General features: G+C 35.4%; 1 protein-coding gene and 1 non-coding gene across 2 annotated transcripts in view; one reads left to right on the top strand and one right to left on the bottom strand.

Annotated features, from left to right (window-relative positions):
* The window catches only part of TOP2B (DNA topoisomerase II beta), a 63,923-nt gene extending 50,561 nt beyond the window's left edge, over positions 1-13,362 (top strand). The window contains exons 29-36 of the mRNA XM_090284397.1: positions 1,651-1,795; positions 2,007-2,174; positions 3,791-3,995; positions 4,907-4,986; positions 6,422-6,532; positions 9,319-9,441; positions 10,926-11,020; positions 12,873-13,362. Of these exons, the coding sequence (XP_090140523.1) occupies positions 1,651-1,795; positions 2,007-2,174; positions 3,791-3,995; positions 4,907-4,986; positions 6,422-6,532; positions 9,319-9,441; positions 10,926-11,020; positions 12,873-13,040 (1,095 nt within the window). The 3' untranslated portion in view covers positions 13,041-13,362. The remainder of the gene's footprint in view (positions 1-1,650; positions 1,796-2,006; positions 2,175-3,790; positions 3,996-4,906; positions 4,987-6,421; positions 6,533-9,318; positions 9,442-10,925; positions 11,021-12,872) is intronic.
* Positions 419-528, bottom strand: LOC150005186 (U6 spliceosomal RNA). Its single transcript, XR_016512472.1, has one exon. It is a non-coding gene; the product is annotated as a U6 spliceosomal RNA (small nuclear RNA).
* Positions 13,363-13,408: the final 46 nt, after the last annotated feature.

Raw genomic sequence — 13,408 nt, 5'->3', positions numbered from 1 at the left:
CTGCTACATAGCTTCAAGAACTGAAAATAACACAAGAACAAAAATCTGTTTACAGTGTTGGATTAAGCTTGCCATAAGCAGTTTTCAATTATGACTATTGTCATCACCAAGGTCATTGGACCAGACAGATGTCCCTGTTCTCTGAAACATATGCCTCAGGTTACGAAAACTAAGATGACTACCACAAAGATACTGCTGAAGAAGGCACATAAACTTTGGTCCTGTTTAGTTTTTCTCAGTCTGTTAAACCCCGAAGCTAATATTTTAGTCTGATAGGCCTGCGCTGGAAGCAGTGCCAGGCTTCTTCAGCCATTTGAGTGCCCAAAGCTGCTCAAACTCAGCATTTTTGAAACGACTCATTATTCTGATTTCAAAGCTACTTTTTCCACCTCTGTGCCTTATCTCAGTTACTGGCCCTAACCTGGTGGGAATTTTCTTCATGAATTTGTGTGTCATCCTTGCGCAGGGGCCATGCTAATCTTCTCTGTAGCATTTCAATTTTAGTATATGTGCTGCCAAAGCGAGCACAAAAACCCGGGAATTTTCTAATTTAATCAGGAGCTAAACCATGTTGACTGCCTATGGAGCAGTTCCAAAATCCACCTCCTTATCTTAGTTCCCACTGTCACTGTCTTAGGGGATTCCACATTTTCTCTGAGATAATTTAAAGTGGTTGGTCCTCTTAACTAGTCTTCCTGTATCTAGTCATCTAATCATGACTTCTCCCTTTCTCCACTCACTCCTCTCAGTCTTGTCTCTTACCGCCAGAGCGATATTTCCAAAAAGTACAGTAAATTGCTTATATAAATGCTTAAAAGCTTATAGTGACTCCCCACTGACTACACTCAGATTCCTGTATACACTGTTTTAGCTTCCGCATGCCTCCCTGTGTTTCTGTATGAGTAATCTTTCCTCTCACCTTGCCTTGAATACCAGCAGGCTCTGCAGTTCTCTAGACAATCTGGTGATTCATGCCACTGTGTCTTTTGCCTGGGAGGCTCTTCCTTCCTTCTCCTCACCTGGCAAATGTGATTACTCTAAAACCCAATCAGAAAGGTCTCTTTGTGGAGTTTTCCCTGACCTACCCTAGGCAGAGTTGCTCACTTCTCCCCATGGGCCGCTATTAGACCTCTCTCTGTATTTGTTAGTTGTATTGTAATGGCTTGTTCTCTCTCTCTTTTTCTCTCTCAATAATCTTAGAGTGGGAGGACTTTGTTTTGTAATGCCTAGCAGCGCGTGACTTGTGTTGCTTATTTTTCATTAATAATCTGAAGATTTTTTTCTAATATATAGAGACCAGAGCTATACCAACTTAGTTTACAGGTACCTTTTGGTCAACTTAGCTGTTGGTCTGAAAGTCCTGTTGATAATCAAAAGTGGCCTTCTTATTTTTTACGGTTGCTTTTAAGTAGCTGTTATCTCATGGTGGGTACCAGATTACAGTGGTAAGCAATACCATTTGCTACAACTAAAGTAAAATATGGCCTAATCAAAGCCCTCCGTTAATATCTCAATAGAAGTACATTTCATTAGTTTTTACTCATCTAATATGAAGAAGCAATCTATTGGCTGGGAATGTATCTCTAAAATACATAGTGTTAATTTAACTTTTATTATTACTCATGGTTTGCTTTTCTTTTTAATGTGTAGGGTGATCTTGATACCACAGCAGTAAAAGTTGAATTTGATGAAGAATTCAGTGGGACACCAGTAGAAGGTACAGGAGAAGAAGCATTGATCCAGTCAGTGCCCATAAATAAAGGTCCCAAACCCAAAAGAGAGAAAAAGGAGCCTGGTGAGGATTTGTTCCAAAGTTTTTGCATGTGAAAATCTATACATTCAGAGTATTACTAGATTCTCTTGTGTTTTTTCTAATAGTTCAATGTCTGCAGTGTTCATGAGCACTTGTTATTTTATAATGAACTTTTCATTATAGCAGTTTCATTTTTGCTAATGACATTTGTGGAAGTATTAACACATATTTTATTGTTGTTCTTTGGTTTTAGGTACCAGAGTGAGAAAAAGAAAAACACCTACATCATCTGGCAAACCTAGTACGAAGAAAATGAAGAAACGGAATCCTTGGTCAGATGATGAATCCAAGTCAGAAAGTGACTTGGAAGAAACAGAGCCTGTGGTTATTCCAAGGGATTCTTTACTTAGGAGAGCGGCTGGTATTGTGATACATTTTATATTTTATTGTATATTGTAGTTTGACTGTTAGTATTACTTATATAAGTTAGTATTATTGGTATTACCAATGTTACTAAAGTACTAAACCATAAGTATTTCAGAAGTTACAGTTCACAAAGACAAAAATTGCTTTATATAATGATCTTTTCTAACAAAGTTGGACATAAAACAAATGTCCCTAAAATGAATCATGTTTTCTTTTTTAATTTTTAAATTAAATTTATTGGGGTGACATTGGTTAATAAGGTTTCAAGTGTACATTTCTGTGATACATGATTTGTATATTGCATTGTGTGCCCATCACTCAAACTCAAATCATTTTCTTACTGATGTTTATTACAAAGTTTGGGTTATATTCCTTCCATAGTTTGAAGATTTGGGGTAAAAAATATATTTTGGTCGTATACTGTGAGTGAGGGGCCAATAGAAGTACTTCACAGTTTTGTTTTTGTTTAGTTTTCTACCCCTTGTATCTGTGAAATTCCCCCATACTTCAGAAGTGTGATTCCATGCACATAGCATTATTTAGATAACTGCAGTGATAGACTTAGGCTGCATAATCCCATTTTATTATTTATATTACTGTTAAACATGTGATTTGATCCTGTCTGAATATTTATTATCTTGAAGTCTTCAAATAATTAAAAACCGACAAATGTCCTATTTTATACTCTTCTCAATGTTAAGTCCTGATTTACTTAAACTAAATGATATGTTATTATGGTTGTTTTACCTCTGGGAGATACTTTTCAAATTATATGTCAGGCCTTAAGTTCTTTGTTCTCTAATCACAGAGTGATTGAATTTCTTTTCCTAATGTGCATAGGTAGTATAATATATGTGAATTTTTAAAATATGTAACTTTACATAAAAATTAAAGGCTTCAAAACTATATGTATGCTTTTTCCATACATCTAGAATGAAGTAAAAACTTACATAGCATCCATCTGATTTTAAAGTTTTTATTTCATAGCAGATCCTAAAAATTATAATCAAATTTATTTGTATTAATATCAATGTACCTTTCCCCATAGTTGGTACCTTTTTTATACATTATATTAAATTACTATCTTGCTAATATATTGAAGTCTTACCTCTCCTTTTTCTTATTCATCTGAAAAAGTACTATCTGTTATTTTGTAGTAGAACTATTATGAATAGTAGATAATTCTTATGCAAAAGGTTAAGAGAAAGATTAGCACTTTCTAAAGACCTATAAAATTTGTCTTTTGTAATTGCAGATATGGGAAATCTTATATTTGTAGTCACTTTAACAGTGGTCATGACTATTTTCCTGTTTTGAGGTAATATTTAAGTATAGCGAGCAACATGCAAATAATTAATCTGATCAGTTTGTGCTTTCCTAACATAAGCAGTATTACCCCATAGCCTCCTGGGAAGTACAAGATAGGTGTTAACACTCAAAATAACTGAGGCCAGAGTTGTTGGCTTTCATTCTCTAAATGCTTGTCTTTTTTTTTTTTTTCTTAAGTGTTTTCAGAGATAGCTGGAATATTTTTCAAATACATTATTCCTCATAATATTCCATGTTGATAAAGCTGGATTTGATTTTAACATTCTTTTACTTTTCTCCTAGCTGAGAGGCCTAAATACACATTTGATTTCTCAGAAGAAGAGGATGATGATGCTGATGATGATGATGATGACAATAATGATTTAGAGGAATTGAAAGTCAAAGCATCTCCCATAACTAATGATGGGGATGATGAATTTGTTCCTTCAGATGGCCTAGATAAAGATGAATATACATTTTCACCAGGCAAATCAAAAGCTACTCCAGAGTAAGTAATGAAGCAACAGCTATTCAGTTGTATGGTGCAGTTAGTTGATTAGTCTCTCTCTAAGAAATTGTTATATTTTCGGTAAGGCCCTCCACACAAACCAATATATTTATTAATATTGCAGCTGTTTACATGGTGGTTGCTGTAGTTTAGAACATGGGTTGGCAACATTTTTTCCATAAAGGGCTTGATGATAAATATTTTAGGCTTTGCAGGCCATGAGAAAGCCATAAACAATTGTAAAAGAACTAGTGTGGCTGTGTTTCACTAAAACTTTATGTACAAAAATAGGCAGCAGGCCTGTGGGACAGAGTTTGACAACCCCTGGTTTAGAGAAAATTTAAGAGCTCCTTAGAAATGAGAATTTAGTATTCTTCCCTAGCTTTGGCTCTGATGGATTTTTCTTGCCTCTGATGAGTGTGAACACTAACATGTAGGATGTGAAGTGTGTGAACTATTTAAGATTTCTTAAGAAAATATTTTGCCACCTGTTATAAAAAAGTATTTTACCACATGCAGTCTAGGATCAAAAATAGGATTATTGCCTACTCTGATGGAGATTCTGACTTTTTCCTTGGATTTTTGCCAATAATTTACTAACGTTAAATTCTGGAATGGTTCTATCAACCATAAAATTTAATTTAGTGATATTTTGAGTAACTGAACCTTTGCTCAGCTCCCATTCTCTACATTAAATCATTGGTTTGTCTGGTGTCTGTGTGTGTGCGTGTACATTTGGGCATGTTAGAGAGGAAAATGGTTTGGGTACCATGTCTTTAACGGAGGGAAACAAATGAAAACAAAATTTTGTTTTGTGATTATAATCCTGCAGTATATATTGTATATAATTTATCAAGGTTGAAGACAGATATTTAAATTATATCATGGTGTTTAATTTTTCTTTCCAATAGAAAATCTTCACATGACAAAAAAAGTCAGGATTTTGGGAATCTCTTCTCATTTCCTTCATACTCTCAGAAGTCGGAAGATGGTATGCTCACTTAGTCTTTTGGTTGGTTAGTTATATTATTACTATGAGTTAGTGGAGAAAAAAGCAGTAGATAAATCAATGAGGTCATGATTTACCTACAGGATGTTTTTATGACTAGATAACTTCTTTTTACATTTTCCTCAATGTAATAAAGATTATTTACTTTTCCTGATGTTATTCCCAACTGCTTTGTTAAAATAGGCATTGTGGAAGCACTTAGGTGGGTAGGCACATGCTAACTAACCTGTACGTGTGTAAGGAATGTGGATGTGGGGGCAGTGTATTAATGAGCGAAAAATATATAGAAATTTCGGAAGATTGAAATCTCATTTTCATGGCAACATGAATGTATGTATGACTTTTTGTTTTTTAAAGTTACATGGATAGCAAAATGCAGATTTATTTTACTAAATCCTAGTGGCTTAAAGACTAAAGCTTTCATAGAAACAAATTTAATCAGGGTGTATATTTTTTATTCCCTGTGTTTTTGTGTGTGGAATTTTTAAGGTCAAAACAATTGACTGACTCCTCACTGTCTTGAAATTTTTCACACACACACAAACATACATAGATCTGGTACATGCTCTTATATGTATAGGTAGATATGCATTTCGACAGCATGTCAAAATAGTTATATAAAAGTAGCCATTTTAAGAATAAGAGTCCCTGTTTTGGTGTCAGAGAGGGAGGAATGGAAGGAAGAATTGATTAATTTGAATGTGAAAGTAAACTGAAAGTAAGCCTGCACGCCTTTTAAAATAAAAAAGATTTTATTTATTTATTTTTAGAGAGAGGGGAAGGGACGGAGAAAGAGAGGAAGATAAACATCAATGTGTGGTTGCCTCTCACATGCCCCCAGCCTGGGACCTGGCCCACAACCAAAGCATGTGCCCTGACTGGGAATCAAACCTCTGACCCTTTGGTTCATAGGCCTATGCTTAATCCACTGAGCCAGACTAGCCAGGACCCTTTTAAGTAAATCTTCAGTGATTTAATATTGATTTAAAAAGAATGCTTACTTTTTTAGATTTGACCATTATTATTTATATTCCTGAAATGGTTAACAGTGTTAGATATGTAGATACTAAAATAATCACATTGAGAGCTTTTTCACATCTTATTTTAAAATAAATCATCAATATGTATTTTTTAATTGGTCAGTTAACTTTTAAATGGTTAGCATTTGGGACTATTAAAAATTCATTACTCTATGCATTTCTATACTGTTATACAACAGAGTTAACTTTTTTGAAATATGACAGTTATATTTTTTATTTTCAGCTGTTTGTATATTGTGGATTATAGGATCACAAAATAGAAATTTATAAGGTCAATTATCTAGCTAAAGAGAAGTCATTAGTAAAAAGAATCAAAGTTTTAACTATTAAGTGGTTCTTACAGAATCTCTTTACTGAAAAAAAGCTTTGTATTTTAGATTCAGCTAAATTTGACAGTAATGAAGAAGATACTGCTTCTGTTTTCTCACCATCATTTGGTCTGAAACAAACAGATAAAGTTCCAAGTAAAACAGTAGCTGCTAAAAAGGGTATGTACTTATATTTGATTTTTATAAGCATTGCATAAACCATGTAGTGGCAGTTAACATTAAAGGAAATTTAATATAATTCAAAACTAGTTGCATTAGGACTTCACTAGAAAATAGTTATAAAGCATAAATGTGTATAGAGAGTCCCTCTTGTTTTCTATCCATGTGAGGTAATTATTAAAATGATTTTAAGACCCCATTTTAAAGCTGTAATTATAAAATCATCCTATGCATTGATACTAAAGATAGTAAAGCTCTCCTGTAGTTGTTAGGTTGTAAAGTAGATTCAATTTTTTTATCTTGCTAGTAGCCAGATTGTGTTACCTGTGTAGGTCGTGCCTTAACTCCTCATGTGGGATGATTGGTCAGTTCATCTGGGGTCCTCTTTTTCTTTTCCTTTTTTTAAAAGGTTTTATTTATTTATTTTTTGTTTTATTTATTTTTAAATTTTATTTATTTTTAGAGAGAGGGGAAAGGAGGGAGGAAAAACATGGATGTGTGAGAGAATCATTGATTGATTGCCTCTTGTATGCCCCCAACCGGGGACGTGGCCCACAACCCAGGCATGTGCCCTGACTGGGAATCGAACCCACAGGTCCTTAGGTCAGCACTCAATCCACTAAGCCACACCAGCCAGGGCCTCTTTTTCTTTATGAGTCATATAGGTAACGTCTTTCTTTTCCATAGCCTTAGATTGTCTATGAAACACTTAATTTGCTTCATGAATCTGTTACTAGTACCTACCTTGGTGTTTTTGAAGGAGGAAGTAATAGTTCTTTGTGTTTAAAAGATAATTGCTACTTATACAGCAAGTAAACAAATAGTATAGACTTGGACTGCTCCTTCAGCATCTTAAAAATGCCCAAGAGACAATACCATTGTAGACACACAACAGTAAGCCCCTACTTATTCTCTCTGAATGCACTAAGATCGTGGTGAGCAATTGGCTGGCTCCAGGAGCCCCTCTAGCCAGCACGTTGGGTGCCCTGCCCACACCCTCTTGCCTTTACCACTTCAGCGCACCTGGGCCAGCCTCTGTATTTCTTTGCCTCCAGACTTTGTTGCTATGCGGGAATATTTGCATTTCTCCACCCCACAGCCACCCTCCATCAGTGTTTGAGGAAAGCTGGTCTGCAAATATTTTAGAGCTCTTGCCCCTCTGGGATATGTCTTTTACGTTGGCTCCAAGAGGCTTCCCATGGGATTAGGCTCCCGCGTTGATGACAGGCTTGATGGAACTTCCCCATTACTAGCTGCCCTCTCCTCATTGTCTTTTTTCTGTACTCCCTTTACCTCCCAAATAATTACTTGAGTCCCTGTTGTAAGATCATGTGGGGGCTACTTCTGGGAAACTCAGATCTAGACAGGCCCTATAATTCCCCTTTCAGCATTTAAAAAAAAATCTTCATATTAGCATCTTATAACAACCCTGATGACTTGGCAGCCTTATCAGTTCTTTCAATATATCAACCTGTTTCCTTCATCAAGCTATTTACTCCTATTTAACTTCAAGAGTTAGAGTTTAGCATTAAAAGGATAGTGTAGCCCTGGCTGGGTAGCTATCTTGGAGCATCGTCCCATACACCAAAAGGTTGCGGGTTCGATCCCTGGTCAGGGTGCATAGGGGAGGCAACCGAACAATGTTTTTCTCTCTCTTCCCCTCTCTCCTTTCCTCTCTCTCTAAAATCTATAATTATATCCTCAGGTAAGGATGAAAAAAATATAAGGAGAGCTTGTCACACTGTCCTATTTGGTTGTTTCACCAGTTGCTGAACTAGCCTTGTGTCAGTTGACTGGATGACACCTGTGTGGTGTCATTTCAGGGACCCCAGCAAGCCCTCAGCCTTCTTCCAGAAATACAGTTCTCACAAAATACCATTTCAAGGAGAGGATGCATCATGTCCTTCTGAGGGATCATGTATGTTAACTCCAAATTACATAAATTATCATACAAGTTAAATTCTGTAGCTCCAGTAAGTTTACAGCAAAAAGGCTGCTCATAGTACTCAGTTGCCCAGCAGAGGTGAAGTGCCACCTAACACCGCAAGCCTGGAAACTCTTCCGAAGAAACAGGGTGGTCCCTAGGACCCCCTCTGTGCCGAGCCCATGCTTCTGCTAGGAGCTGCGCTGGCTGTGGCTCTTGTGATAGAAAAGGCTGTGGTTAACTCAATATTTTTTTTAAGTTAGGTTTTACTAATCATGCAAATGATTAGTGTTAAAAACAATGTCTGTTTTTAAAACCAGATTCATCAAAACAAAGGTCTTTGGGTCTATTGCCTTTTCTAGAATTTTCATATTTCTTTCCACATAAAAGTATCAAGTCTGAATTTCAACTTAATGAAGGCGAATCAATTTCTATTCTTAGTATTTGACAGTCCCATTAAAATTGTTTTATTCCTCTAAAATATTTTAAAAGTTAGAACTTAATCTGTGGTTATACTTGGGTTATAATTAATATGTCAAATACATATTTTGTCTTGACTATACTATGTTTTTACACTTCTTAAAAGTTACTGCTTAATTCATTTTATAATAGCCCTTATTTAAAACATCTCACTTAAATTGTGAAAAGGCAAATTATGCATAATTAAATAATAAGCATTTTATTATCTATGAAAAATTGTTTGCCTTTACATTGGCACCAAGTGGAGAGAAAGAATTTTATTACTTAAGGCTACTCAGTTTCATATCAGCTGTAAGAAATCCTATTGTTTTAGGGCTCACTTCAGTTTGGTTTGTTGGTAAGTATAATACATTGATCTAAGCAATGGAAATTTGCTTAACAGGAAAACCATCTTCAGATACAACCCCGAAGCCCAAGAGAGCCCCCAAACCGAAGAAAGTAGAGACTATCAACTCTGACTCGGATTCAGAATTTGGCATTCCAAAGAAGACTCCAACACCAAAAGGTAAGGATTGTCATGTGGAAAATATTTAGTCTCTCACTCGTTGAATTTAGAAAGACTGGGTACCTTTTTTATTTTAAATTGCTTTACTCCTCAGTAAACAATGTATCTAAGTCTCAGTATTGAATTAATCCAAAGGGAAGTATAGCAATTTAATCTAGTCACTTCGCTTTACAAATCAAAAATTGAAAAAGAGGTTAAGTAAGCAATTTGCGTACCTAGGAATGGTTCAAAGACCCCCATGTGGGCAGGGGCAGTGGGGGGCCCTCCCTGGAAGTAGTTATTAAAGGGGCAGATGAGAGTGTGACACCACTGCAATAACGCTGGGGCTCAGAGGGCTTGCTGACCTGGGAAACGTAATAGCTGTGCTCAGGGGCCCATGGGGGCACCAGCACCTGTTCTTCTCCCTGGTATCCCCTCTTTGCCTTCAGCATCTAGAAGGTACTTACTGATTCTTCAGAACAATGTGTAAGACATGACTTTCTCTAAGGGTAGCTGTTCAACCTTTTATCCAACTGACAGATATTATCATTCTGTTTATTTCTTAAAGTGGCAATTGGGGTAAGGAGATACACAGCTATAGGGAAACAAAGGAAAATAGCAGGGTGGAAAAGAATCCTAGCGATTGGGGAGGTCAGTGCTTATGGTGTGCATGGTTTGAAACCTTTATAAATATAAAAGTGCCGTTTCATCTATTTATTTGATCAAATGTGACTTCCCAAGGTCATCTAGGCTGTCTTTTCTTACTGGTATAATCTAGTTGGTCATAGATTTTAAGGAATTTTTAAAAATTTAGAATTGCAATTTAGTTCCATTTTCTTTTACTCACTGGAATCTCTATAGAAAGGAGAACATTCAAATATTACATTTTCTCTTCCTCCTCCATGAGAATAGGAAGTCAGGTAGATGAAAAATAGGTTGTATATAGTAATTCTGGGTCTGAGAAGGAATAGAGATTTGACAGATTATTTCCTGTTCAACAATGGCGGGGGGTGGGGTGGCTTTCTTTCTAAGATCATGCTACTAGTGTGTGATGAGAAGACCCAAATTTAAAGTCAGGATTTAAACCTTTATAGTTTGTATTAAGAACACATGTATTACTTTCCTAGTAATATATATTGTATTTTAAAAATTATTTGTCTATGACAAATTAGAAACTAGAAACTAAATTTGTTTTTCATCACATACAATTTAAAAAGCACTCTTCTAAGAGATTTTTTTTCAGTCCCAAGGACAACATGTGCAAAATTCAAATATTTTCTTTATCTAGTCCATAGGGGCTTGGTCATTAAAATTTGTCTTCAGGACCTTCCAATTAGTTTAAATGTAGTTGTGAAATACTCTTTAGTCATGTGAACTCCAGAACTGACATGATGCTGCCAAATAGTTTCTATATCTAAGAGATCATGACATGTCAAAGAAGTAATGTTTTTATCTTTTTATATTGCACTTAACCTTGAGAGAAAAAACCCTTGTATCGTTTTAAGGTAAAGGTCGAGGGGCAAGGAAAAGGAAAGCATCTGGCTCCGAAAATGAAGGTGATTATAACCCGGGCAGGAAAACGTCCAAAACACCAAGCAAGGTAACCAGGAGCGTCTTTGTAATACATGGCTTTGTTTAAGATGATTTGTAACTGGTTTAGTTTGCTTATTACTGTTGGGTTGGCCAAAAGGTTCATTTAGTTTTTGCATGTGATGACTCTAGTAGTGCTTAGTTGTCTTGAACTTCATTCGAAACAATATTGTTAGATTATATTGTAAAAAAAAGCTTTTCAGAATTGGTGGATTTTGTGTAGTCATTTTAATATTGAAGATGGAAGAAAATAAGCAATATTTTTGGTGTATTGTACCCTATTATTTCAAGAAAGGTAAAAATGTAACTGCAACGCAAAAAAAGATTTGTGCAGGGTATGAAGAAGGTACTTGAGACTGATCGAACGTGTCAAAAGTAGTTTGTGAAGTTCCTTGGTACTGTTGACATTTTGGCCAAATAATTTTTGCTGTAGGGTTGTTTTATACATTGGAAGATGTTTAGCAGCACCCCTGACCTCTACCCATTAGAAACCAAATAGCGGGAGACAGCAGACATTCTCAAAATATCCAAATCAATAAAGTTATTGGGCGAAAATAAAAAAATATCTTACCTAACAGAAAGAAAACCTAAATGGACTTTTTTGGTCAACCCAATATAATATCTTGTAATACAGGAGTCCCTCTCTATATCACGGTTCACTTATCATGGCCTCACTGTATTGCAGGATTTTAAAAAATATTATATTTAATTATTTATCGCGGATTTTTTGCTATATCGCAGGATTTTGTGGTACTGTATACGTATGTTGTTAAAGTTACGTAGATTTAAGAGTGTAGAATATGTTTTAAGAACATAAGTAGTGTTTATAAAAATGTGGAAAAGGTTAATAAGGGAGTGGGAAAGGTTAATAAGGGACTGGGAACGGTTTATAAGTGTGTAGGAAGGGTTTATAAAGCCTTAAAATATATATAAATACTAAACTAAATGTAAGGTTCCTACTTCACGGATTTTAACCTATCGTGGGGGGGGTCTGGAATGTAATACCTGCAAAAAGTGAGGGAATACTGTAGCTTTAACTGTATACAATGCTAATTTTAAAGAATTACCCTAGATCTATATAATCAGGACTGTTTCTGGGATAAAAGGGTGGTATAAATTAGCCAATTTAAGCATATTTCATCTAATGAGCAGTAGAAATTATATACTACCTGTCTGAAATATTTTTTCCAGGTCAAATAAAGGCTATGTCTTTATTTGATCAAGGCTAATTTTATTTTTTTAACTTGAATTCATTTGATGGTGACTAATTTTCCCAATTAGTCTGACACTTCTCCATAAGTAACACCTGTTTGTGCCCGTCCTCTTTTTTTTCTCTCTAGTCCATTAAAATTAAAAATTCAAACAGGTGATTTTAGCCCTGTGCTGCCTTTCACACCGCCCTCGTCCATCCAGCCCCTCCTACACCTCTGGTCCATCTTGGCGACTTTCCTCTGCATTTTTAAAAAGACAGTGTGCCGTACAGACTGCATGAGTCTTGTTTTCCTCATGAACTCATGGGTACTTACAAATTAGACAATTTGAATTTTTACTTAATATTTGCTGCATATTTGCTGAGTGATATATAAATTCTGAAAGAAATAAGTGAAATGAGATCACTAAGGTGGCACGTTATTACACCTAATCCATTTTTCCCTTCATAAAAATGACTAAGTAGCTGGTCTTACCCTTAAGTTAGCATTGCAGTTCTAATTTTAAAAGCATCATTATTTATAATTCCCAAATGTAAATGAAGTATAAGGAATGAGAATTCTTTTCAACACTAGTCTTTTATTTTTCTTTCTCTCTTTTTCTTTTCTTAACTTTGGGGTTTTAAATCTATTGTTTTAAAAAAAATGTTCTAGAAACCGAAGAAAACATCTTTTGATCAAGATTCAGATGTGGACATCTTCCCATCAGACTTCACTTCTGAGCCACCTTCTCTGCCACGGACTGGTCGAGCTAGGAAAGAAGTAAAGTATTTCGCAGAGTCTGATGACGAAGAAGATGTTGATTTTGCAATGTTTAATTAAGTGCCCAAAGAGCACAGAAACATTTTTCAACAGATAACTTGTGTTGTCTTTTTGTCTTTTCTGTCTCAGACTTTTGTACATCTGACTTATTTTAATGTGATGTAATTGATGGTTTTTTATTAATGTGGTAGGCCTTTTAACATTTTGTTCTTACACATACAGTTTTATGCTCTTTTTTACTCATTGAAATGTCATGTACTGTCTGATTGGCTTGTAGTATTGTTATAGACTGCCGTGCATTAGCACAGATTTTAATTGTCATGATTGCAGACTACAGACCTGCTTTTTGAAATGAAATTTAAACATTAAAAATGCAACCGTTTTCTCTTTGTCTCTTTACTGAAAAGAAAGTGTAGTGAAAGCTCCCA

The sequence above is a fragment of the Furipterus horrens genome, unplaced genomic scaffold, assembly GCF_987537825.1.
Source record: "Furipterus horrens unplaced genomic scaffold, mFurHor1.1.pri manual_scaffold_7, whole genome shotgun sequence".
Lineage (NCBI taxonomy): Eukaryota > Metazoa > Chordata > Mammalia > Chiroptera > Furipteridae > Furipterus > Furipterus horrens.
Note: the sequence above shows the minus strand (reverse complement) of the source record. Positions and strands in the feature narration are given on the sequence as shown.